Genomic DNA, 27,898 nt, shown 5'->3' on the forward strand with positions numbered 1-27,898 from the left:
GCGGCTCTACGCGGCGGTGGGCGGGTCCGGTTGCCTTGGGAGCCCGTGAGCCGGGAGCTGCGTCATACAGAGGGGCCGCCATCTTGTGAGCGGAGAGATGGGGCAGTGCGGGGTGATCTCCTCTAAGACCGTCCTGGTCTTCCTGAACCTCATATTCTGGGTGAGTGCGGAGGGCTGGCAGAGGTGGACGGGGCTGTGTCACACTATGGAGTCGGTGTGTGGGTGGCGGGCTGCAATGGTAGCTGGTCCTTGTACAGAGCTGTGAGGGGTCATGGTGTTCGCCATCACTTCCAGTGTATGGAGGGAGCTCAGCCTGACCAGGAGACACGATGTCCCTTCATGTGATGTCATGGCAGGAGGACCCAGCCCGGGTGTTGTCTGTTCTGTCTCCAGACTACAGGCTCAGTACACACCATACGATCTGCCGTGTCGTACGAGTCTGCCTGGTGTCATATCTAACACAAGCAGTGGCCAGGCTCCGTTCACACCAATGCGTTTTTAGTGCTTCTTGCAGAAACACACTACAGTCCATTTAACCTGGTCTCCTATGGAACACATTCACATCTGTTTTTTTTTTTTTTTTTTTTCAGCTGCTGCCTTTTTGGAAAGGGTCAGGGACTTGTTTAACACTTGGCCTCCAGAAGATTTACCCCCCCCCCCCTTCCTGACCAGGCCATTTTCTGCGACCCGGTGCTGTTACAATTGCGCGGTCATGCAACTCTGCACCCAAATGAAGTTTTTGTCCCCCACACAAATAGAGCTTTCTTTCGGAGGTATTTGGTTGGCTCTGCGGTTTTTATTTCTTGCACTATAAACATAAGAAGACCAACAATTTTGAGTTGAAAAAACTATATTTTTTTACTTTTTGCTATTAAAAGTAAAAATGACCAGTAAAAATTTTATAAAATCGCATTTTGTCATAAATTTAGGCCAAAATGTTTTTGCTAAGAAAAAAAAAATCCCAATATGTGTAAATGAATTGGTTTACGTGAAAGTTGTAGCATCTACAAATGGCGGTATGTACACTGGGATTTCTTTTTTTTGTAATACTAGTCATGGCAGCAATCAGCGGGACTGCGGCAGGTATTCTGAGACTGGGGGAGGAACGAACTGCCAGTGATCACTAATAACAATCATCAGTGCTGATGACATTGGGCAGGAAGGGGTTAACATCTGGGGCAATCAGTGTTATCTGTGTGCTGTGTTTTACAGTGTGCACATGCTGCTTTGTATGGCTGTGCTATGCAGAGCCATACAAAGCAGCGTGCTGGAGCTGACAGCGGAGAGATCTGTATTGTTTACATACAGACCTCTCCCTGTCAGTGATACTCTGCAAGTGCCGGCAGGGAATCTCTATCCAGGACCTGCACTGAAACGCATGTAGTGTGAACTGGCCCTGAAGCAGGAACAAAAGAGCAAGCATAAGTAACCACACCTAAGCAGAAATGTGGAACTATCTTGCTCAGACAAAAGGGACTTTATATGTACCTCATAATGGGATAAATATACAACTCAAAACTATAAAAAATGTATTAATCCATCCAGTTAAAATAGACCTTTTATATAGAAGCAATGAATATCATGGACCACCAGCATACAGAATTTTGTAAGTTGGTGATGAACAAACAATAAGCGTATAGGATCAACGCGTTTCACTCAGTTTGCACATCCCTCTTCAGGTCAGTTTGCATTTTCCATTGTTTTTATTTATTTTTTAAAAAACAATCAGAGGTGGCAAAAGTATAAACAAAAACTGTTTCTTGCCTTAAAAATGGACACAGATGTAGGCAAATGTAAATGCAGGCGTACCTCGGTTTACGAACGCCTCGGTTAATGTAATTTTTGGTTTACGAATGAAAATCCATTGAAAATAATGCCTCGGTTTACAATTATTTTTTTTTGCAATACAAACAGATTAATTGGCTTTCAGTGCATTTACGAATATTTTTTTTTTAATCGTGTCCCTGTACAGTATTATGCCTTTAAAGTGCACTTCATAAAGAGTTTTGAACAGAAGACTTTTTTTTTACTTTTTTCTGACCTCCGGAACGGATTAATTTGTTTTTGAATGCATTATGAATTTTTTTTTTTTTGCAACAGGAATGGATTAATTTTTATTCATGTCCCTGTACAGTATTTACGCCTTTAAAGTGCACTTTATAAAAGTTTTGAACAGATACAGATTTTTAACAGAACAGATTTTTACTTTTTTCTGACCTCCGAAACGGATTAATTGGTTTTCAATGCATTCCTATGGGAAACCACGTTTCGGTTTGCTAATTTTTTGCAATATGAAAAGTTCTGCAGAACTCATTAAATTCGTAGACTGAGGTATGCCTGTAGATAATCATGTGTTTACATCTGAAACCTCATAGGCGTGGTTCACACTGCCAGGACTTGGGATCTGACATGGGAGACCCCGATTCGTATGACATGTGAAATCCCATGTTAGTCAATGAGAGCAGACTTAACCACTTGCCCTCCTGAAGATATACCCCTTTCCTGACCAGGCCATTTTTTAAAATATATATACAGTGCTGCATTACTTTACAGTTGCGCGGTCATGCAATGCTGCACGCAAATGAAATGTATGTCCTTGTTTCCCGCAAATAGTGCTTTCTTTTGGTGGAATCTGATCACACCTGCGGTTTTTAAGTTTTGCACTATAAACAAAAGCAAATTTTTTTTATAACTTTAGGCCCAAATGTATTCTAAATATTTTTAGTAAAAAAAAAAATAATCCCAAAAATTGTATATTGGTTAGTTTGCGCAAAAGTCATAGCATCTACAAACTATGGTGTGTGTATATACTGGAATTTATTACATTTATTTTTTATTCTAGTATTGGCAACAATCAGGTGGTGCTTTTACTATGGGAAGTGATGGATTGTGTTCTCAGCTCAGTAGATACAGCTCGGCTCTTCCTCCCTGACCTACGATCTGTAGGTGCTGGTGGGTAACTGCTCACTGGAACTTGTAGATTGTTTTTTGCTGTGACATTTCACAGCAGAAGCGATCCTCCAGTGGCATGCGTGTGGCGGAAGTACAAAATCATGTTATATACGTGATTTTGCACAGGAATGCCACCCTTTAGCAGTAAAAGTGCTATGGGGCAGATGTTACGTGGTTAGAAAAGGTTCCTGTACTACTTCATGGCAACTTCTATCTGACTTGTACTCATAGACTCATGGATGTCGCCTCCAAGTCAGATCCTCATCTATATTGATATGATTTGGATCCGACATTGGCATCAAAGTTGTGCTTGGGTAGGGTATCTTTTTGGTATTTTTTAGCGCTTCACTATTTAGTATGTGGTATTTATGACTTATTGGTTGAGGCAGATAGCAGATGTTAGGATAGGGACGCATCCATATTAAGCGCAGGAGGATATTCCCATTTTTAAAGTTGTGCTGACGTCGCCAGCAAATTGTCAGGAAGTCACCTGGCAAAGTCATGCAACTTTCAGGTCGCAGTGGTCTGAATAGAGTCTTAAAACAGAATTCCAGTCACATTGTAATAAAAAAAAAAGCTGCTACAAAAACTGTAGCTGCTGATTTTTAAAGAACAGCCACACACCTGTCCCTCGATTCCATGGTGTCCTCACCACCACTTGTTTTACCGGCTGTCCGTTGTTCCTGGTGCCGACATCTTCAGTGTGGGCACCTGGCAATGACAGCTTGCAGCTGAGTGCCGAGAAAAAGGAGAGAAGCGCCTCTAAGTGCAATAAGTCTTTTAATTCAAGTCTAAATGTAGAAACACTCACATGTGTGAAGTAATCATAAGCATAAAAACCGTGGTTAACAATAGTTAACGGTGGGGTGGTAACCCGGGTGAAGAGCCGTCATCTCTCTGCGATGTGGGGAGGTCAGCTCTCGGCTGGAACAGCGTGGTGGCTGGAGGGGGAACAGTGGTGAGGCCAGCCTTCATGCACGTCCTCCCTCAAAGCCGGATGGAACGCATGCTGGAACGTAGCGGCGGCGTGGCCGTGATGACGTCAGATCCCAGGGTGCACTGCGACGCGTTTCGGAGCATGCACTGGCCGTGGAAGGCGGAAGTGCACTCCTTTTTCAAGCAGCTTGAAGGTGCATGAAGGCTGGCCTCACCACTGTTCCCCCTCCAGCCACCACGCTGTTCCAGCTGAGAGCTGACCTCCCCACATCGCAGAGAGATGACGGCTCTTCACCCGGGTTACCACCCCACCGTTAACTATTGTTAACCACGGTTTTTATGCTTATGATTACTTCACACATGTGAGTGTTTCTACATTTAGACTTGAATTAAAAGACTTATTGCACTTAGAGGCGCTTCTCTCCTTTTTCTCATCTACAGAAGTTGCTACAGCTTATTTGGAAGCCTTGCCCTCAGTGCCACACGGAATCCTACGCTCTTCATACAGTAGCCACTAATACCACCATCACCCATACTACCATTTCCCAGGACTTTGCAGTGTTTGCGCTGTTACAACCCTTCCTCATTTTTTCTGCAGCTGAGTGCCCACTGTGCATGTGCGAGTAGCGCTTTCTGAATGGCCCTGTGGTCTTCTAGGACCTATCGCATGTCCCAGAAGACTACGGGGGGGTGGGGGGAGGACAACAAGTGCAAGCGGGTTCCTTTCAATTTCAAGTACCCGCTCCCCATGGGTGCCAATCCTTAATGGGGAGCGGGGGACCAGTCTTTAGAGCGGAACTTTCCCTTTTGGGTAGTGCTCTTCTTTAAAGAATAAGTTCACTTTTTAAAAAAAAAAAAAAATCTATTCTCTTCTGGATTGCTGGTGTCATGCACGTCTCCTGCACACTGTCAATGTACCTGTGTGCTCAAACATCGTATGGGCAGGCAGTTTCACACCGACAGGAAGAATCTATGAACTACCTAGAACACTCAACAGCACCCTGGTAGCTCATAGAGAACTACATGCCGACAGCCGTAAAGGCTGTCGGGACTTGTAGTTCATTCACAGAGCTCTGTGAATGAATGATGCGACTGTGTGGCCGGAGCCCTGCACAGTTGCGCTGTTTTCAAAGAGTGACAGCTGGTACAGGGAGAGAAGGCAGCAACTGCAGCAGTGGGAACATGTAACGTTCCCAAAGGTGAACCTTTCCTTTAAGAATGGTTTGCTGTCCATTTTTCATCCAAAAACAGCTATACCTAGTACAAACGGATGAGAATATCAGGCAAAAAAAGAATAACGCCATTGGAGGGATCATCTGATAATCAGATCTTTAGTACACTGCTTTTGAGAGCTGATCATGACAGTTCGTGAGAAAATATCTGAAGAGACAAACATGAAACGTTTTCTTGTACAATAACAGAGCGAACGATTCGTGTAATTAGTTTAGTATCCAGTGTTCAAGACCATGCATGCTCAGAAAGGAAAGGATACAATACAATGCAATACAACACATTACATGACTTAAGTTGTACTCTGTCTTACAAGAATCTTCATAACTTTAGTAACTGGTTTGTTTTCGATATGAGACTAGCATGCAAAAAAACAATCATTCATCTGATATTCTCAAGCTCCTGATGAAAAATGGGACAGATGAGCACCATAGACGGGTCATTTATCGGCCGAATTTTCATCCGAACAAAAAATCGGCCCATATTCACACCGTTAGTGGGGCAATGCCGTCGTCCGTTTTTCCCGGATCTTCTTTTTTCTTTTTATCGGTCATGCTGGAAAATCCACAAAAAAATGCCGTTTTTCATGAGCATTGGTGGGAGCATCCATGGCAGCAACAACAGATTTTTTTTTTTTTTTTTTTATTTGTTTATCGGCCGACAAATGGCCTGTCTATGGCCTGCATTAGGCTCACTGCACCTGTTACAGTTTGCCTTAGGCTGGCCATACATTATACAATTATCTGGAGATTTTTGGTTTAGATTTACCAAAAACCATATAATAGGAGGACAAACCGAAACAACACTTTCAGTTGTATCCAATTAGGCAGGCCCTTGCACTACACAGTTGAAGGTAAATCTAAAGGAAATTGGGCAGAAAATTGGAAGATAATTGTATAATGTATGGCCAGCCTTAGGCTGGGGCTCACAGGCAATTCCTAAAGTGGAAATAAACCCTCCTATCAGCTTCAGCAAAGGAAGCTGCTATCTTGGCCTCTGTTTGATCTTCAACTGCTACTAACAGCAGTTAGTAGGGTCCATGTATGGTGTAAACACTAGAACAAAAGTTACTTGCACAACCTTTTATGCCGGATCTTGATGCTAGTGACATCTGCATAAATCAATACGGCTGTGTGAATGAGACCTAAAAGGTATTCTGTAATCAATTTCCCAGGTTGTATATACATCTTGAACTTTGAATGTTTCTCTGACTGCTCTCGAATGCAGGCCATAGATGGGTGGAAAACCGGCTGTTTTTTAAAAAAAATAAATAAATCGGTCGTTTAATAGGCCGACGTTACCACCAACAGTAAAAAAAAACGGCCGATTTTCGTCCGTCTATGGCCAGCATTTAATTACTTTTGTCCCTTGCAGAGAGCTCCGCTATTATATTTGACATGAAAAAGTATTGCGGTTGCAACAATGTTTCCATTTGTATCCATTTCAGATACAGATGTTTTATTTGGATACAAATAGATACATTGTTGCAATCGCAATACTTTTTCATGTCAAATATAATAGCGGACTGGAATTTTTTTCTTTTTCTTCTTTTTCTTCTTACAGGTCACAGCTCATGCACGATTCTTTTATCGGTAAAAAGATCGCCCGATTTGCCCATCATTGCCGGGAAAATCGGCCGATTTTATTCCAGCTTCACCGATTTAAAAATGTGCCAAAATCCCAAAAAAAACAGCCGACCAATTAACCCACTAACGGTGCAAAAATCGACCGATTTTTATTTCAGCCGAAAATTGGGCGATTTTTGACCTGTCTATGGCCTGCATTAGTTGATGTCATAGATTCTTAGTTTTTTCTTCAACTAGATATGATTGTTTATAAAAAGTATATTGAGAGGGAATGATGATTTTTTTCCAGTCATGTCCTCTGCACAGAAGTAAATAAATAAAAGCCTGCAATGTTTTTGCGGAATGGTAAGCTGCCTGGAGAGGTCATTTTATTCTGTTCAACCAAATGGTGTATTTTACATAATGGAGTTAAGTTTGTTTTCTCTGCAGCTCTTCCATTTGTCTATGGTAGATTATCTTCATTCAGGGAGTTTCTAGAGTGACAATGTTGTTATCAGGGTTCATTTGTTAAGTTTGGGAGTAAACATAAGTGTGTTTAGTATAGATTTGAGTCCTTATGCACACTGGATGTTTTTACAGCTGCTGTTTTTGGCTTTTGAAGTTTTTTTTTCTGCAGCCAGTAAACCCCCCAGCATGTTATCCTATGTGTCCATGCACACACAGACTGTAATCAGCGTTTGTTGGCTGGAAAAAAACCCCAGGACTAGTGAGTTTTTTAGCTGTAAAAATGCTCTAATGCTGAAAAATGCAGTAAATTGCGGCAAACCAACGTTTTTGGACTTTTTTTGACCAAAAAAAAAGAAAACCGCTAAAGAAATGCTGCAAAATGCCGCTAAAAATTAATACAAAAACGCTGAAAAACTCACATTTTTAACGGGACTTTATACAGCTAACTTTTCCAGCGTTCTTAAAATGTCCAGTGTGCATGGAGCCTGAATATGGATTCAGTGACTCATCATTACAAAATCCCATTTTGTAAAGTAGAGTTGAAAAGTAGTTTCATTGTTGTGAAGAACTAATTGATGTTTCCCAGTTCCTGGCCATGGCAGTCTAGATCATCCAGTCCCAGTCTTTTATACAGTCTTGCGTCATCCCTTTTCAATAAATGTGTATAAATCTGCAGACTGTCCTTGCACTAATAGAAAAAACAAGTCTGTGTTTCAAATGGAACTTCCCCAAGAAATACATAATTCTGTCAAATAGTATAGCCCAAAACGTGACAGGTCACTGCGCTCAGATGTGAACATAGCCTTGCTGGGAATGGACAGAGGCAGATCAATCACTGACAGCAGGCAGACCTTTGTAGATCTGTTGTGTCTTGTAGTCCCTCACCGCTCTACATGATTATCCTAACTGTATTAAAGTTACCTTTTGGAACATGTTGCACACGTGTTTTTGGTTGAATATGTAATGTGTTCCAGCTCCGGCAGCCAGTTTCCCCAACACCCTACACCATCCCCCTCCCTTCTCATTGTGGGTGAGGGATCTTCTCCCACACCTGTTGTCACAATTCAAAAGCAGAGTGGCCGTGCAGGGCTGCATTATTAATTTACTGTTTCCTATGTATACCTGATCTGCTGTCAGTCATTGTGGCTGACTGCTTGTAGTTCTGAATGAACTGTGAGGGCACTGATGAGCACTTTGTTTATTCACAAGCCCTGCAGCTTGTAAACACTCAGCCCATTTGAAGGTACAAGCTTAACCCCTTCCTGCTGGCGCCTCCCGGCCCTTTAAGAGTTTCAGAAGCCGGGACGAGGTTTAGGGATCATGTGACCGCCGTGACACGTCGTCACAGCGGTCACATGATCGGGAAAGGTCCCGATCAAAAGAGCAAACCGGGACCTTTCCGTGAGTACCGGATGTGTGCTGGGAGCGTGCAGGGTGCGTGCTCTCGGCACATATGTTTTTTTGTTAATTGCACGCAAATGTGCGGCCGCTAGGCATCTAGGCCCAGACGCCGGGAGGCCGCACATTTGTGTGCGGATGGCGTGAAGAGGTTAAAGCTGCAGGAGCCCGACATTGCACCCCTGATCCACTAATGATAATAAATGCACTTTTTTTTCCTGCAAAAATGCGTGCACTTATTTTTTCTCAAAAGGTGAATTTATCCTTTTTAAATAGGTGTACTAAGTGGCGAAAAAGAGTGCTTAAACCAATAGGGCCCAACCGCTGGAACTCTTGACAGGTTGCGGTGAGCAATGTGTTACTACTGAGATGAACCTTGTCGTCCTCTACGGTGATGTCACCCCTCAACATTACTCTGACGCGTTTCAATTGAGAATGCCAATCTTTGTCGAGGAATGGTTGTGTGTAGATGTTCATCCCTTTTGCTGCCAGGTCCATACGGGTGGTTTATATTCCCAGTGGCTGTAGCCACCTGGATTGTATGTACTTCTGACAAGTAGATTCCTGCCTGTCAGAATCATTCTGGTGGCTGTGCTGCCACACACCTCTGGTAGTGGTCACCCGCCCTTCCCTGTGTGCCCCCGCCATGTATCATGGGCTCCACTTGCCCAGATGAGGGTCTGGGACATAGTGTGTTCTGCCGAGTGGACAAACCTCTTCTCTCCTCACTTTCTTGTTGCTGACCTGGAAGTGACATGTAAAACATTCAGTGGAGTACAGGGAGAAAGAGTCTCTAAGACCCCCGGATATCTCATTAAAAAGAACCTGTCACCAAAGAAAAATCACATAGGGAACAGAAAGTAATTTAAAAAAAAGTTAATTTTTATCTTAATTGTAAAAAAAATGAGTTAAACCCAAGCACATTAATTCCCCCCCCCACACACACACACATATATATGCACATACGAACGTAAACACAGGCGTTAGGGGCACCTGCTCATGGAAACTTTGATTGTGATACACATATTACATATTGGCATGCATGCCAGAGTAAGAGCAATATTTCTAGCCCCAGCTCCCTTCTGCAAAACTAAGCTGATGACCTATAGGGGGCTTTTACAGCATCACCTATGGAAAATATAGGCTATTGAAGTTTGTCGCCATTTCATGGGTGCACACAAATTTAAGGTTTGATATATTTGGTATCTATTTTCTTGGTGCAACCTTGTCTTTTTTTAAAAAAAAAAATTGGATGATTTATTGTGTTTGCCCTAAAATTAAACTGATTCTAAAGGCTTTTTTTTTTTTTTTAAATAAAACATGTTTCTACTAACATGCTATGTGCAGTGATTTTGTACAGAACAGCCCGGAGCCTCATCTTTTCACTCCTGGCCTCTCCCACATGTCAAATGCCCCTGTAGCAAGCAGCTTGCTATGGGGGCACCCGCTGCTCTATGTCCATTCACACATGGAGCTGCGTCTCCCCCTTTTCATTGGCTTATTGGCTTTGATTGACAGCAGTGGGAGCCAATGGCTTCCGCTTCTGTCTCAGCCAATAAGGAGAGGGAGTCCCATGATAGCTGAGACTCTAGTGCACATCGCTGGATCAAGAGGGGGCTTAGGTGAGTATTGGGGGGGGGGGGGGGGCTGGGGGGATGCTGCACAGAGAAGGTTTTGCACCTTCATGCGTAAAATGCATGAACATAAACACCTTGAGCCTTTAGAACCACTTTAACTTTAGTGTATTTTTAATTGAAATTTTGCATTTCTCTGACCTTTGTGATAATTTGTGTAACACAAAAAATTGGAGCTACCACTGTAATATTCTTTAGCAGCGTTTTTCAGCCAGGGTGCCCTACATGTGCAGATGTTGCATTCTGTAAAATTATTCAATTAGTTTTTTACACTTTTTAATGGTTGCCTCAAGATTTGTGCAGAATTTTAAAGGGTGCTTTGACTGGAAAAAAGTTGAGAAACACTGTTTTATAGTGTCTTCTTTCACAAAATCTATAACGTTTTGGGGGTTTTATGTAATCTTCCGGCCTAAAATTTTTTTTTAAACGTGCAAAAAATGCAAAAACTTGTCTGCCAGCGGGTGGGCTGAAAGCATTCGTCTTGCCACCCAGATTTAATACCTTATCTGGATTGTGCCAAAAATTTCCTCACATGCCATAAACATTTTCTACCTAAAAAAACTTTATTAAAGTAATCTAAAATAATGCACTATAAAATGAATAAAATACAAAACACTTCAATGTCAATATCTATTCTTGTGGGGGCAATAAATTAACCGCCTCCCACCCGCCATATAAGGTAATGATGGGCGGGCGGCGGTTCTCTCATTCTAGGAGGACGTCATATGATGTCTTCCCATTCTAGCCGCGCATGCACTCCCTCAGGGGCGCACAGCGTGGCAATTGGTGGTGCGCAGTGTCCCTAGGACACAGCGGATGACCGATCAGAGGAAAAAGCCGATGACATCGGCTCTGTCATGTGATTAGCTGTGTCCAATCACCGCTGATCGCATGTAAATAAGGAAATGCCGGTAATCGGCATTCCTCAGAGGAGACATGTACACTGATGATCAGTGCCCTGATGATCGGTGTAGCCCCATCAGCGCCACCTGTAAGTGGCCATCAGTTTCACCTGTCAGTGCCTATCAATGCCACATCAGTGCCTACCGGTGCACATCAATGCTACATATCAGTGCCCATCTGAGTTGCCTTTCAATGCTGCCTGTCAATGCCCATCAGTGCCATCTGCCAGTGCCCATCAGTGCAGCCTCATTAGCGCACATCAGTGAAGGAGAAAAATTACTTATTTAAAAAATTTTATAACAGAAACTAAGAGAATTTTTTCTTTTTTTTTTCAAACTGTTCAATTTTTGGATTTTTTTTAGTAAAGAATAAAAAACCCAGAGGTGATTAAATACCACCAAAATAAAGCTCTATCTGTCTAAAAAAAAATTATAAAAATTTCATACGGGTACAGTGTTGCATTACCGCGCAATTGTCATTCAAAGTGCGACAGCACTGAAAGCTGAAAATCGGCCTGGGCAGGAAGGGGGTACAAGTGCCCCGTAGGCAAGTGGTTAAATAATCCATTTGGATTCAATTCTTGTCTTTTATTTAAAAAATAAAAAAAATTCCCCCCTTGCCAGTCTGGGGGCAGTTGCTGTTTGAGCATTACTATAGTGCTGGGATGATATGCTGCAGACAAAGCTGTTTTATCAGGAAGAACGTGATCGGCCAAAATTTCCTGACTGCTGTTCTCATAGATGAGCCTTGACACAGTGTCTGAATGTTTCCTGCACACATGATCGGATCATTGCATCATCAAGATGTTTTCGTTTTGTTTGGGGGACTTGCATGTTGTTTCTGTTGGTTCATTTACAGAAGGTTAGTTGCTGTATCTCTGGAGAAAGTAGTAGAGCCTTGTTTTTAGTCAGCAGTGAGATAAGAGGATCTAAAAGGACTGACCCCACTATATAGAGAATGAGTTCTACACCGATCTGGCATGTCATCTTAAAATACCTTCTCTAAAGCAGGCCATAGATTATGCAATTTTGAAAATCCCTCCTGTGGCGCTATTTTTACTGCTGGCGGGGAGCCCAGGGAACCCTCCCTGACAGCAGAACCCAATAAGTGTTGCCAGTAGCACTGATCGTTCAGAAAAAGCCCAACAAGCTGGTTGTACATAAAATGATCGCTAGGTCAACGTATTTACAGCCAGGGTGCTTATACATGGATTGAAATTTGGCCAGTCCCTGCTGAACCAGGCCATACATTATGTAATTTTCTTTTTAACACTGACTGTGTTGATGGGGGAATCTCTCCCAGACTGCTGTGGTTTTCTGCCAGCAGGGAACCTTTCCCACCAGCAGAATACAATGATCGCAAGAAAAAAACCTGACAAGCTGGTTTTACTGAAGTTGATTGACTTCCCATAGATGGATTGAAATTCAGCTGATTATCACTGAACCGTACAAATTCCAGTCAGTCTACGGCTGGCGTTATTTGATCCCTTTTGGTTTGCCTGGCCATAGATGGCTTTTTTTTTTATCATTCAACCCATAGGTTTAACAAAAAAAAAACACTCCTCCATCCACACATTCGATGTGGATCGAGGAATCCTACCTGCTGTCTTTGTTTTCTTGACAACTGAGAAAATCCAACAGTGTGGTTGTACTGATGTCTATCAATATATTAACCTCCCTGGAGTGTAGCTCGGGGTGAAGTTTCAGCACCAGAAGCGGTAATCCCGAGCTACACTCGGGAATACCTTGCAGTGTTGCTCCGGGATCTCTTCTGCACTTACCTTGTCCTGCACTCCCGCGATGTCCCCCCTGCAGCATTCCCGGCCATCTCCTCCGTCCAATGCCGGCATCTGTCTTCCGGGTTTCAGTCCCTGCGAGCATTGGGACGTAACCGCGGGAAATTTAAAAATGTCAAAACGTGACATTCACAAAATACACTACAATCACATAGTAAAACATTACTGTATCAAACCATTTCACATACATTGTGTCCCTAGTGCTTTGTCCTGTGCCCTGCCTGCATTTTTACTGTTCTTTCTGCCTGGAAACTGAGAAATGTCCATGGCATCCAAAAAGCGTCCCTTTATGTCAAAAGCGGTTTTAGACCAGCTAGAGAACAGCGATAGTAAATCAGAACCACTTGCAGAATTGAGTGATAATGATTTGTGGGGAAATTCGTCATCAGACACTGAAAACGATTTTGTGACTTTGCTCAGCGATGTGCGAACTTGGCGCTGTATTTCAAATTTCAGTGTTTTTGGTTTGATTACATTATTGAAGTAAATTTATTATATTTTTTTATGATTATTAAATTATTTATGATTTTGTGTTTCAAATTTTATCATACCCGGAATATTTACTAGACTCTTGTTCGGACAGATTTCAGTGAGTTATTCCTAAAAAAAAAAAAAAAGTCTACAATAAAAAAACGACATATTTCCATGCAAAAAAATGTACCGCTTTGAGCACAGAAATATGGACATAATAAGACCGCTAGGGAGGTTAACTTCTTTACAACCGCCCTGCCCATACATGAATTGAAATTCAGCTGGTCTGTGCCTTAGCCGTCCAAATTTCAATCCATGTATGGCTGAATTTTGTTTAAAGTGATTCTAAAGGCATGACACTTTTTTTTTTTTTTTTTTTTTTTTTTACCTTAATGCATTCTATGCATAAACAGTAACTTTACTTTTGTTGATAAAAAAACATTCTGGGTGATCTATGTACATTGCAGAGATTTTAACAAACGTTGTAGATTCCTACCTTTTGTTGTTCTAAAGAAATTGTACATGGACACAAACAGCTGTTTCTTCCCTGCTCCATCCCCTAACCTCCTATATAGCAAATATTGTAATCTTGGCTGAGATTGAGTATGCAGCTTCAGCTCTCCTGTCAGAATGCAGAAAGGGCAGACAGTGGGGTAGATTTACTAAAACTGGAGCACTCAGAATCTGGTGCAGCTGTGCATGGTAGCCAATCAGCTTCTAACTTCTGCTTGTTTAAGCTTTGGCAATAAAACCTGGAAACTGATTGGTTTCTGTGCAGAATTGCACCAGATTTTGTGCTCTCCAGTTTTAGTAAATAACCCCCATTGTGTCTGTGTGATCGACTGTCCTCTTCTGTTTTCAGCAGGTTAATTGAAATAGACATCTGATCATCACAGGCCTGATCAGTTTTGTAATACTTTTGACTGAACTGATGTTTGCAGTTGGGGAGTCATAGACTTGATTGGATCTATGGTTGTGTAGATTTGGTTTCCAACACTGTTTGAATGGATTTCTAATTGATTTCTTTTGAGTGTTAAAATGTATTTTCCAAAATAGTGTTTATGTATTAAAAGCACCCTGTCCGTTCAGTGCGATTTGCAAGCTCACTATGTTCAAGCAGCGCTGTAACTTTTATCCTGGAAACACCTCCACTTGCTGCTTTTGCTATTACAGAATGTGTTACATTTCTTGACTACAGTACTGATGGACATGGCAGGGAGGGAAGGTAACCGCCAAAGCAATTTTAGAGCTGTAGATTTCAACACCAGAGCTTTAGGCTGGCCATACATTATACAATTTTCTTGAGAATTTTTCCTTAGATTTACCACAAATCATATAAAATGAGGTCAAACCTAAACAACACTTACAATTGTATCTAATTAGGCAGGCCCTTGCAGTACGTACTTGAAAGTAAATCTAAAGGAAATTGGACAAAAAAATTCTAAGAAAATTGTATAGTGTATGGCCAGCCTTAGAGGTAGTATTATATTCTTTGGAAATTTCTGCGAGGGGAACAGATTGGCTCCAGCTGCCAATCTGAAGGATCATTGTTAACTATAATTTGTTTCTGTTAAAAAAAAAAACCAAAAGGGTCGGGTTCCAGCACACGGTTTAAAAATAAGTATTACATCCTGCCAACTGAGTCTTTTTTTTTTTTTTTTTTTATTATTATTATTAAAAAAGTGTAAACTTTTAAGCCTTGTGCTTATGAAGAGATATTGACTCCTTAATTGCATATGGTAGGTTCTGTGGCTCCTAATATTGTCAGATTGTTCAAGGCAGAAAACAATTAATTTGTCAATATAATTTTTTTTTTTTTTTTTGTATGGTAAAAAGAAACATTATTTTCATTTATTTAATGTAATTATTAGGAACAATATATCAAACGCTTACTGTTGTCTTAGGTATATCTTAACCCAGGCTCAACAAATCCCAGACGGCAGATCGCCATGGTGACTAGAAATTGTGTCCTGGCGCCTGGGCTTTTGTCAGCTGTCTGCACCCGCCAACCTCGCTATTGCTAAAAGTCCGCTACAGGGGAAAGATCGCCCCTGGGACGTGCATCGACACGCCCTGTGATCCTTCATGCACAGCTGATCACAGATTGAGGTAAAGGGCCAATCACAGTGACCCTTTACCATGTGATTGTTTGCAATCACAGCTAATCATATGTAAACAAATACCAGTTATCGGCATTTCCTTTCCTCATTGCTGTCACAGCGTGAGGAAAGGAAAGGCGATAACCAGCTATCCTGTTGCAGGGGACATTTACACTGATAACCAGTGCAGCCTCGTCGCCACACATCAGTGAAGAGGAAAAATGTATTGTTTGCTAAATTTTATAACAAATGAAGAAAAATGTGTTTGGTTTCTTCTTTTCCCCAAAACATTTTTGGTCTTTTATCATTTAGCAAAAAATAAAAAACCCAGTGGTGATTAAATGCCACCAAAAGAAAGCTCTTTGTGTGTGAAAATGATAAAGAATTCATATGGGTACAGTGTTGCATGACCGCGCAATTGTCATTCAAACAGCAGGAAGGGGGTGAAAATGCCCAGGAGGCAGATGGTAAAAAAAAAACATTGGCGCCTAACTTTTTAGCTGGCTCCTAGATTCAAAGTAAATTTGACAAGCTCTGACTTAAGTCACAACAGTACTGGCAACTTTCTGTGCTGTAAGAGGACAAGAGAAATCTACTAATATAGGATAGAAAGCTCCGTTCTGTGTTATTGCTTTATGTATGTGTGTGCAAATGTGACTACGTATTTCTTCTTGGTAACTCTTACTCTGAATAAATTATTTAACATGGTAACTTAGTCATTGTAGGAAGTACGCTTAATATATTACATAAAATATTGTCTTCTTTGCAGGCTGCCGCAGGTATCTTGTGCTATGTTGGAGCCTATGTCTTCATTACATATGACGATTATGAGCACTTTTTTGAAGACATTTACACCTTGATTCCAGGTGTAATAATTATTGCAGCGGGTGCTCTGCTCTTCATCATTGGCTTAATTGGGTGTTGTGCCACAATCCGGGAAAGTCGCTGTGGTCTTGCAACGGTAAGAATGTATGAACATCTTTCACCATAAATATGGTTGAGCCCCCAATTCACCTATTTCCATTCTGAGCAAAGCTTCTTTGTAACTAATGCTGGCCATTTCCAAGCTGGGCTTCTTCTCTAGTGTAGGAAAGAGCTGACTCTTTTGTATATAATCTATTAAGTAGCATATGTGGCCCTGTGGTCCTTCAGTTAAAGGAAGCTTTTTTTTTTTTTTTTTTATGCCGTTTTAAGTGAGGGGTGCGGTGCGTTGGGCAGCATTTATTTTGACCCGATTTCCCCCATCTACACTTCAATCTGGATGGGGGAATTCTTCCACTATGCTATTGTATTCCACCCCCATAAGGAGCAGAATACAGTGATCTCTGTCGCCAGCTATGGCTGACTGCACTGCTTGTTTGAGCAAAACCCAAGAGACACAAGTTGTTTTTGTTAGCTTTGTTTAAGCGTGCAGTTTTTTTTTTTTTTTTTTTGTATTTATGAGCTTCCATTAAAGTCAAACTGCATTTGCATCTAGAAGATGGATAGGTGTGAATATGAACTAGTTTTAAAAAATCTGTATGTTTATGTTCACTTAAATTCCTCACCATGTTTTGTTTTTAAGTAAAAATATGAGACTTGTGTTAGCCTTTGTCTTGTAAGAATGCAGTTTGGTAAAAAGAATGAGCTTAACACATTTTTTTCATGTTTAGACAGATGTTTGGCTTGTACATATTACAGCTTTCTCAACTCCTCACATTACTCTTATATGAAAATTGAATTTCTGCTCACATTTGTTTCATACCTTTGGTCCCCCTTATCTGTTACTGTAAACCTGTGAGGACTAAACATTCTGTGAATATTTCAGAACTGTTACATTATTATTGCTAATGTGTAACTTCTTTTTCCAGTTTGTAATTATCTTATTATTGGTGTTTATCACTGAAGTTGTGGTAGTGGTCCTTGGATACATCTACAGAGCCAAGGTAACTTGATAAGGGCTAGATCTTGTATAAATCTGAATTGCTTATTGTATGTATGCTTGATATCTCAGGTCTGTTTTACACCTGTGATATTGTTTGTAGAATGTAATGATTCTTTTATTCTATTTCCTGCCATGACATTTGCTTTAAGTCATGCTAACTTGCACTTTCCTTTGGTAAATATAATATGTGACCAGATAAACAGCTCTTTAACAGAACATAATTTATATTCACAGGTTGAAGATGAAGTTGATAAAAGCATTACAAATGTATTCAACCAGTACAATGGTGTTTCCCCTGACTCAGCAAGCCGGGCTATTGATTATGTCCAGAAGCAGGTGAGAACTTGGCTTAGAGCTGTTCAATATGTATGTATTTTGAAGGTGAAACTATGAGAGATATATGCTGCAGAAAGCAAGATGTTCTGCTAAACTATGGGGAGATCAGTGTGCATTAAAGTATAACTAAAGGTAAAACTTTTTTTTTTTGTCCCCACAAAAGTAATAGAGGGGAAATGTTCCAATAGAGACAATAGTTCTGGTGACCTGGGGGTCCCACTTCCTATTGTGGCTATGGGACAGGAGGTAAAGGTAAATCTCCCCAATGGGACACATATGGTGAAAAGAAACTAACGGGTTATAATCCTCCCTTACTCTGTTCAAAATACAAAAAAGTTTTGCCTATAGTTCCATTTTTTAAATTGAAGTGAAAACGTGTTCTTATTAATATTACCTAAATGGAATGGCTAAAAAGAATTTCATTATCTATAATGAGGGAATTCTACATTTCTTGGTGGTTGGCGGCAATGAATTGGTCACAGGGTCTCTTGCCGTGAAGGATCACTGTACAGCCCTGACCAAAAGTTTTGAGAATGACATAAATATTAATTTTTCACAAAGTCTGCTTCTTCAGATGTTATGGCGATTTGCATATACTCTAGAATGTTATGAAGAGAGATCAGATGAATTGCAATTAATTGCAAAATCCCTCTTTGCCATGAAAATGAACTTAATAACCCCCAAAAAAAATTTCCACTGCATTTCAGCCCTGCCACAAAAGGACCAGCTGACATGTCGGTGATTCTTTCCTTAACACAGATGTCACTGTTGACAAAGACAAGGCTAGGGATCAAACAGTCATGCTGATTGAGTTAGAATAACAGACTGAAAGCTTTAAAAGGAGGGTGGTGCTTGAAATCGGCGTTCTTCCTTTGTTAACCATGGTTACCTGCAAGGAAACGTGCAGTTTCATTGTTTTGCACAAAAAGGTATTAACAGACAACGATATTGCTTCTATTAAGATTGCACCTAAATAAACCATTTATCGGATCATCAAGAACTTCAAGGAGAGAGGTTCAATTGTTGTGAAGAAGGTTTCAAGGTGCCCAGGAATGTCCAGCAAGCTGTCTCCTAAAGTAGATTCAGCTGCTGGATCGGGGCACCACCAGTGCAGAGCTTGCTCAGGAATGGCAGCAGGCAGGTGTGAGTGCATCTGCATGCACAGTGAGGTGAAGACTTTTGGAGGATGGCCTGGTGTCAACAAGGGCAGCAAAGAAGCCACTTCTCTCCAGGGAAAACATCAGGGACAGACTGATATTCTGCAAAAGGTACAGGGATTGGACTGCTGAGGACTGGGGTAAAGTAATTTTCTCTGATGTATCCCCTTTCCGATTGTTTAGGGCATCCGGAAAAAACTTTGGAGAAGAAAAGGTTAGCGCTACCATCAGTCCTGTGTCATGCCTATAGTAAAGCATCCTGAGACCAACCATGTGTGGGGTTGTTTCTCAGACAAGAGAGTGGGCTCACAATCTGTCTAAGAACAGAGCCATGAATAAATGGATAAACATCCTCTAAGAGCAACTTGTCCCAACAATCCAAGAACAGTTTGGTGACTAACAATGTCTTTTTCCAGCATGATGGAGCACCTTGCCATAAGGCAAAAGTGACAACGAAGTGGCTTGGGGAACAAAACATCAAAATTTTGGGTCCATAGCCAGGAAACTCCCCAGTTCTTAATCCCATTGAGAATTTGTCAATTCTCAAAGGGCGAGTGAACAAAAATAACCCCACAAAGTATCAATTATGCAAGAATCGGCTGCCATCAGTCAGGCTGTGGCCCAGAAGTTGACTGACAGCATGCCAGGGTGAATTGCAGAGGTCCTGAAAAAGAAGGGTAAACACTGGAGATATTGACTCTTTGTATAAACTTAAAGTAATTGTCAAAAGCCATTGACACTTATGAAATGTTTGTAATTACACTTCAGTATACCATAGTAATATCTGATAAAAATCTGAAAACACTGCAGCAGCAGACTTTGTGAAAATTAATATTTGTGTCATTCTCAAAACTTCTGGCCAGGGCTGTACTGTCAGATCCACTGTCTGCTTGGTTCTGCCTAAATTTTAGTCTATCAAATGCTGTGGCATAGACCTCTTGTAAAGCACCAGAGGGTAAACCTTCCTTTTAGTACACCAAGGAATAAACGTTTGTGTTTTCAAGGTGCAGTAGGTATAAAATCTGCTTTTATACCAGCTGAATATAGACTTCAGCTAACAAGGTTAGGGTAATGAGAAAGCAGTACCAGATGTTCCAAGTACCTAATACCCTTGGTAGAATAGGGAATGTCCATTTCACGGTTAGTCGTGTTCACATTGAACAGGTTGGATGAAGTTTGTATCAGTTCAGCGATGTGAAGGTGGGCAGATGCTTCAACCATCTAAATTTTTTCTTTTTTTTTTTTTTTTCTTTTTTTTTGGGGAGATGTTAGCTTCTATGGTCAGCCTGAATCTAACCATACAAAGGCTCATGTCCAAGACTATTCCAATTGAACAACTGGCTGCAGATATTTTCACCTTGCCACCAATGCAGTGCTCAGTTTATGTTGCTTTGCATATCCTGCACTGCTTGGTTAACCCCTTAATGATTCCTCAAATAACAATCACATATTAAGTGATGCTTGTAGGGATACTTTTCTCCAAAAGTCAATGCATTGTCACAGAAATGTAAAAGGCCCAGCAAGGCTTTAGGTCCAGTTATGTTCCTAGTGTCTTTTTGGTCACATGGCCTGGTACATATTCAGCCTTTTTAGAAGGTGTAAAAATTACATTTACAGAAAATGTTTTTCCCTACAGCTTCACTGCTGCGGCATCCACAACTACTCGGACTGGGAGAAGACACCTTGGTATATCAACACACATAACAACAGTGTGCCATTAAGTTGCTGCAGAGACAACGTGGTAAACTGTACAGGGAGTCTGACCAGGCCTGGAGATCTGTATTCTGAGGTAAGATAGAGTGCGCTTTGGATGCTGATGTTGCACTATTCTGCTGTATAATTTACAATTTGACATTTTCTAAGATTTGCAGTTTATTTTTTAAGATTAAAAGCCTATATACAACTTATTAAAGTATATGTTAACCCTAAAATTGAATGTCTCTCGTTTTCTCCCTTTTGGTCTGCCAAATGTAACATTAAAAGTACGTTGTTATACCTGTTCCATAAGTACAAAAAAAAATACCTGTTGATTTTGCTAGAAATCTTGTGAGCTGATAACTTCATAAAGAGTTTTCCTCAGAAATGAAGTTGGATTGATAACACGTGCTTTGGCATTTGGAGCTGAAAATACACTGAGGGGAATTTAGTAAGACTTGAGCAGTCAGAATTTGGAGCTCAGCATGGCAGCCAATCAGCTTCCAGCTTTCAATTTTAAAGCTTAAAGTGAATGACCTCCTGAAATTGAAAAATGAACAAAACCCTTCTTTCTATAGTGTGTGTACTTACCCTGATACAAAACACCTACTGTGATTTGTCATCATTCCCTCAGCTAGCTGCATGGTTCACTTCTGACAGCCTGTGCAACACTGGACAATCCTGAGACGTGTACTGACTGCAGGGGCACAGGACACATTGCAATACATGAGGAAATGCTGTTCTAGAAGTCAGGACCTCCTCCTTTAGGCCCTTTTAACCTCTCTGGTGGTCTAACTAATCAATAATTGTAAATGTCAGTCGTACATTGTTTTGCATGGAAATTTGTTGTTTTAGATTGTAGTCCTGTAATTCTTAGGAATAACTCACTTAAATCTGTCCAAACAAGAGTCTAGTAAACCTCCCAGGTTTGATAGTTTGAAACACAAAATCATAAATTATAATATAATAATTATTAAAAATAATATACATTTAATTCAATAATGTAATCAAACCAAAAACACTGACATTTGAAATAGAGCACCAAGTTTGCACATCACTGAGCTCAGTCGCAGAATCGTTTTCAGTGTCTGAGGAATTTCCCCACGAATCATTATCACTCAATTCTGCAAGTGATTCTAATTCACTATCGCTGTTTTCTAGCTGGTCTAAAACAGCTTTTGACCTAAAGGGACGCTTTTTGGATGCCTCGGACATTCTCAAGTTTCCAGGCAGAAAGAACAGTAAAAGTGCAAGCAGGGCACAGGACAAAGCACTAGGGACAAAATTTAGGTGAAATGGTTTGATACAGTAATGTAATCCTAACAGATTACAATGTATTGTGTGTGTCATATTTTTTTTTTTAATCTCCCGCTGGTTCTGCCCCCCCGTGTACCGACGTTTGCAGGGAAGGGAACCCGGAATACGGATGCCGGCATCTGCCGGAGGACATCAGGGGATCGCAGGACAAGCACTACAGTGTAATCCCGAGTGTGGCTCGTGGTTGCTGCTTTTTTGTACTGTAAATTTATACCCGAGCCACACTCTGGATTCCCGCTAATTAGGTTAAATATTCACATCAGTACTCCATGAATAAGGTGACCTAACAGACCTACTGTGGGCCAGCTTGATTAAAAACTGATTCTGCATATAAAATAACTGTATGGATGCTGGGGGCACTGCAGTCTATCGCAGTTGCATTTGCTGCAAAAAGTAAGCGGTGTCCTCTTCCTTTCTTTTGCTGCCAGAAACATAGGAGTCTAGGGCTCCTGTCCCTCCACCACTCAGGAACCGCCTTGTGTTCATGTCAGTGAATACTAGGTAGGCTCTGATTGGCTAAGGTGGAGATCATGACATCATCCATCCCTCTGCTATCTTAATGGAATACCAAGTTTGTTTCCAAAAAAAGTACTATCCAACTCGCACACCGAAAAGATTTTTGGAGCTGTTTCCGCAGCCACTTCTGTATATATTAAGACCAGTCCAATCATTTGTTTAAAATCTTTTAATGTGAGTGTTTGCCTGTAATTGTAGGAAAAACTGTAGCTCTGAATTGGCAGGTCTGCCACTGACCCCCCTATGCTTTTCACAGATGAGAGCAGGTTCACTCTGAGCACATGTGACAAATGTGAAAGGGTCTGGAGAAGCCATGGAGAACATTATGCTGACTGTAACATTGTTCAGCATGACCGTTTTGGTGGTGGTTCAGTGACGGTCTGGGGAGGCATATCCATGGAGGGACGCACAAACCGCTATAGGCTAGACAATGGCACCCTGAGTGCCGTTGGGTATTGGGATGAAATCCTTGGAACCATTGTCAGACCCTAGGCTTTTGCAATGCCCAGCCTCATGTGACGAGAGTATGCAGGCAGTACATGGAGGATGACGGAATTGATACCATTGAATGGCCCCCACGCTCGCCTGACATAAATCCAATAAAACAACTCTGGGATATCCTGTTTCTTTGCACCTCAGGCTGTCCAGGAGCTCAGTGATGCCCTGGTCCAAATCTGGGGGGAAATACCCCAGGACACCATCTGTCATCTCATTAGGAGCATGCCTCGACTTCAGGCATGCATACAAGGTTGTGGGAGCCATAAAAACGGAGTTGCTGCAATGAAATTTCAGGAAAATGAATTAGCTTGCTGCAGCATTTTTTTTCACTTTGATTTTCTGTGTGTCTTTGAATTCAGTCCTCTGGGTTGATAATTTTCATTTCCATCAAACAATGGGGCATTCTTGCGTTTCTAACACATTACCCGGTCCATATCAGTATAGCTATCCAGCATGATATTTTTCCCCATTGATATCTGATGTGTTCTCAAAGTGTTCCTTTAATTTTTTTTGAGCAGTGTATGTATGTATGTATATGTATAATAAATATATATATTATAACTTTCTTTTTATAATCGCATTCTTGTGTTTTCTTGTTTCAGGGTTGTGAAGCTTTAGTTGTGGAGAAACTGCAGGAAATTATGATGTATGTTATATGGGCTGCACTAGCATTTGCTGCGATACAGGTAACTATTACACTACTGTATGTGCATTGGTGGTGTGTGTGTGTGTATAAATATAATATTCTTGCACTATACTGTTGCAATTAAACAAGTGTGTGTGTGATTTTTCAAGGTACCCCACCCTCAGGTGACATATTTGTACATATTTTGTTTTTTACATGCGTTGCCCTGTATTTTCCGATTAATTGCAAATGCATCTAAAGCTGCATCATGCAAGTTTTTTGTGCAAAAACATCTCTTTGCTGGGAATGGGCCTTATTAGTAATAGTTTTTTAAAAGTACCATGTAGTTTGCCTGCAGTCTGACTGTGCTGTGCCAAATCTCCAAATAGATGGGTTCCTCTACAGTTCTGTTGTTTTTCATGTAATCTGCAAAATCTTTAGTAACACTAAGCCTTTTAGCCGATTCATAAAAGGAATATCTTTAGTAACACTAAGCCTAAGTGAGAGCGAGCAAGTTCACAGTTCGGGAATTTTTCTACCCAAGTCATTGAAAAAACTTCTCACATATTTGGGATTGTTAAGAACCTGTACAACAGCTCTGGCTGTTTTTACTTCTTCCTTATAGTAATAAAGAACCATTGCTTTAGTTCTCGTAAACCTAGCTTGTGAACAGTTCAACAGATGACAATGGCATTGGAGAATTTTGTAAACATTTATAACCGTGGAAAAGGTTTCTCAAACTTGCTGAAAGCTGCGGGGTAATTTTCCACAACATATTTCTTGTTCAGTAATTCAACAAGAGGTTACAGAAATACAGGGTTAGACAAAATAAATGGAAACTCCTTATGCTCTCACCAGAAGATAAAGTTGATCAGGCCCTTCTATTTATGCATATAAGTCTTCCAAATATCCACTATGACTCCGTGTCTCTCTCACCATGTAAAAAAATAAATTTAAAAATGGCATATAGTGTGATATCTTTCCAATGATTTGAAATTAAGTCAATCGTGCTCACATGAGTGAGATAATGTGCCACCTCATGCACTACAAGCTCCCTACAATTGGTAAGGTGCATGATCTGACGGGGTGCATAAATTGAAAGGCCTGATCGACTTCATGCTCTGGTGAGAGCATAAGAACATGGCAACCTTTACATGGATGTTTCCCGGGACTGTGAAATGTAATATAATTTGGGGAGACTAGTTTTGCGCTGGATTGGATATTTACGCTATATAGACTTTGTTTGCTCAAGGGGGTAGTTTTTTTTTTTTTTTTTTTTTTTTTTTTTCTAGCAGCTCAAAAGAATACATAATACCTCAGGCACTGGTTCATTATTTGATTTTAAAAAAAATGGAAACACTGCATGATTTTCAGGTGTGAAAGTGACAACATGTTCTCGTTAAAAGCAGAAGTGATCTTTTGTTTCCACTGTGTGATGTGACACCTAGCATGTGGGAAGTCTCATGTCAGAGCTTACTGAGCTTCAGAGAGTGCATATTTTTGGTGTCGCTTAGCTGGTGCCTCTGTGACTGAAGTTGCAAATTTATTTGCCGTGTTGTGAGGTACAGTATCAAAGGTTATGACGGCATGTACAGGTTCTGGGAAAATGTCGCCTGATAAGCTTAAGCATGGTTAACTGACCGAAAGAAACAGACATTGCGCAAGCTTGTGACCCAGAATAGGAAAACTGCTGCAAAAGTGACTGCAGAGCTCAATCTCAATCCCATGACCGTCTCCAATAGATCCCAGATCTGTCCATAAAGAGGACCTGTCATGGCCCTCACTATCAGCTATGTTGTTCAAAGTTGATTTAAAAAAAAATTAAAGGAAAGTGTAAACTAAAGTTTTAAATATAAAATATGTAGTTTACATGTCCACGTCCCTGTGCTCATACTCAAATGCGAACATAGCAATAGCAGAAATTCTAGCACCAGGGGTGCACTCACTTTTGTTGCCAGCAGTTTAGACATTAATGGCTGTGTGTTGAGTTATTTTGAGAGGACAGAACATTTACACTGTTATACAAGCTGTACACTCACTACGTCACATTGTAGCAAAGTGTCATTTCTTCAGTGTTGTCACATGAAATATATAATAAAATATTTACAAAAATGTGAAGGGTGTACTCACTTCTGTGAGATACTGTATGTGAGACGTGTCAGAATTGCCTGGTAGGGAAGTAGTTAAAGCTGATCTCTGGAGCCTCTCTGCAGGAGCTTGTAGTAAGACCAGTTACTGCTGCTTTACCTTCTTGTGCAGGGTGACTGGTCTTGTATCCACCTTCTCTTGCAGTTTTCTGCAGGCAGCTTGTAGTGGGTGGGACTGTTGGGTCCTCCCCCTAGCTTTGCTGTACAGGAATGAGGTCACCACTCCTTTTATACAAGGTAATATCTGGGTCTCAAAGTGGATTTATATTCTTTTGTGGCTATTAAAGAATATATTTAGATCATTTTTGTGCCTGGAGTTAAGCTTTTATAACACCTCCTTTATCCTGCAATTATTGTCCTTGTACTGTTCCTTTTTTTAATAAGGTGATGGCAACTTCCATTTGTGTTGCTGAATTGTCATCCTGTATGAATGCTTGTGTATAGGTTTTAGGTGGGTATGGGGAGAGCAATATTTAATCGACTTAACATTTTATGGGCTTGAGAGTTTCAGCAATAATTTGTTTTTTTTTTATATTGTCTTTGTGTTGTAGCTCCTGGGGATGCTGTGTGCATGTATTGTCCTCTGCAGAAGAACTCGTGATCCTGCCTATGAACTCCTCATCACTGGAGGCACCTATGCATAAAAAGAATTGAATTTGCCCTTTGTGCTTTGGATCCTTCAGCCCTTGTTCCTAAGGAGGCAGCAACAGGATAGGACTCTCCTTATACTGAAGTAGTTTCTACACTGCTTATTCGCAGTTAAGATCTTACAGTGGGTCACTTCTGCCCCTCTGGACTTTTCTCTACCCTCAGCTTGTCACTTTAATAGGTTTTAATTTTTTGTGCTGATTTGTAGGTTTTACCATTAGCGACTGGTGTTTTGCTATAGGGTTATTAGTGAAGTAAAGCAGCATTGTGATTAAATCATTGCTATGAACGCAGTTCCAGCAGGCATCTGAACACAGCTTGGTGAGCAGTGTCTTTTAAAAGCAAGCTGCTGTTTGTGTGGCATCATGACTTTCTCCCTTTAAGTTGTGGAGGTCGTAATATCTAGATACATTTTATTCACATATATCTTTGCTGCTTCTTGAAAACAGCCTTGTGCAGCAAGCTAAACCAGTATTTTTTAAGCTCCTAATGTCATGTTTTTATCTACTTTTCTGAGGTATGTTTGATTATGATATTTGGAGTATGGGCTCTTGGAAAATAGAGCTCTGTCTACTTGCTACCTAATTTCATCATTCGTGAGTCTCGGGTTGAATAAGAGTCTAAACGCTGGATTAAGGCCTAATCCTTGTAATGCATTCAATGAAAAGATCTCTTGGTTTGCCTTAAAAGACTTGTCTTTTTAAAAGCCCTGGAGGCATCATCATTGGTGGCACCCAAAAGACAACGTATCTAGTTCTGCTAATAAATACAAAGCATGTGCATCTCCACCAACAACTGTCAGCATTAATTATCCTTTTGTGATATGTATTTCTATCTCTTCTCCAAAGGTGTAAAGCATTAGTATGTCTGAATTGTTAATTTATAACGTGTGAAGTAAACCCCCTTTTTGTCATTTTATCTTTTTAACAGTTTGGATTGTGTACAGAAAAGTTTTAAAATGAAACTACTGTTACATTCTCATGGGAGATTAAACCTTGCAGAAGCATCACTGCAAGCTTGGAAAGTGACTTGCCTCAAGCAAACCCTGCAGTATGATACAACACTACTTTCAGGAGGGACATAGTCCGTCTCCACTGACCACACACTTTGTGGGCGGAAATTTGCTTGAAAGAGAATTGAAATGGGAAAAGTTAAAGGACTTTTCCAAACTTAATATTGTACAGTTCATTATGTAGAAGAAATTTTTTTCCTTGATCAGTGTGTAAATTGAACCATTAGTGGCTTAACAGTCCCTCTTGATCAATAACGTCTGCATTTAGAACAACTAATTCTGTGACTGGAACTGACTGTAAATAGTGACTGATTCAATAAAAACTCTACACTCACTATAGTTTTTTGTGCAATTTCTTTTTTAATGTTTTAGGCCCTGTTCACATCACTTAGCGGGAATGCAGGTTTCCATCAGCAATTTAAAAAGGGTAAATCATGCGCAGAAACGAATGTTGTGCATAGGGCAGCCCATTCAAGTGAATGTGTGTTTTGTTGCACTAAAGAACCTCGGGGGTCAAATTTTTGGATTGAGGCAGGTGCAATTTTACTTGTCCGTTTTTGCCACACTTTTCG

The 27,898-nt window shown here is 40.7% G+C and overlaps 1 protein-coding gene across 1 annotated transcript; it reads left to right on the plus strand.

The window, feature by feature from the left end:
- On the plus strand, positions 1-27,661 carry TSPAN3 (tetraspanin 3). Its single transcript, XM_089655286.1, has 7 exons — positions 1-160; positions 16,221-16,412; positions 17,302-17,376; positions 17,610-17,711; positions 20,505-20,657; positions 23,497-23,580; positions 26,218-27,661. Exons 1-7 carry the CDS (start codon positions 98-100, stop codon positions 26,308-26,310), a joined length of 762 nt encoding a protein of 253 aa, XP_089511412.1. The 5' UTR covers positions 1-97; the 3' UTR covers positions 26,311-27,661.
- Positions 27,662-27,898: the final 237 nt, after the last annotated feature.

The sequence above is a fragment of the Staurois parvus genome, unplaced genomic scaffold, assembly GCF_062004578.1.
Source record: "Staurois parvus isolate SC_StPar_1 unplaced genomic scaffold, SC_StPar_1.0 ptg000832l, whole genome shotgun sequence".
Lineage (NCBI taxonomy): Eukaryota > Metazoa > Chordata > Amphibia > Anura > Ranidae > Staurois > Staurois parvus.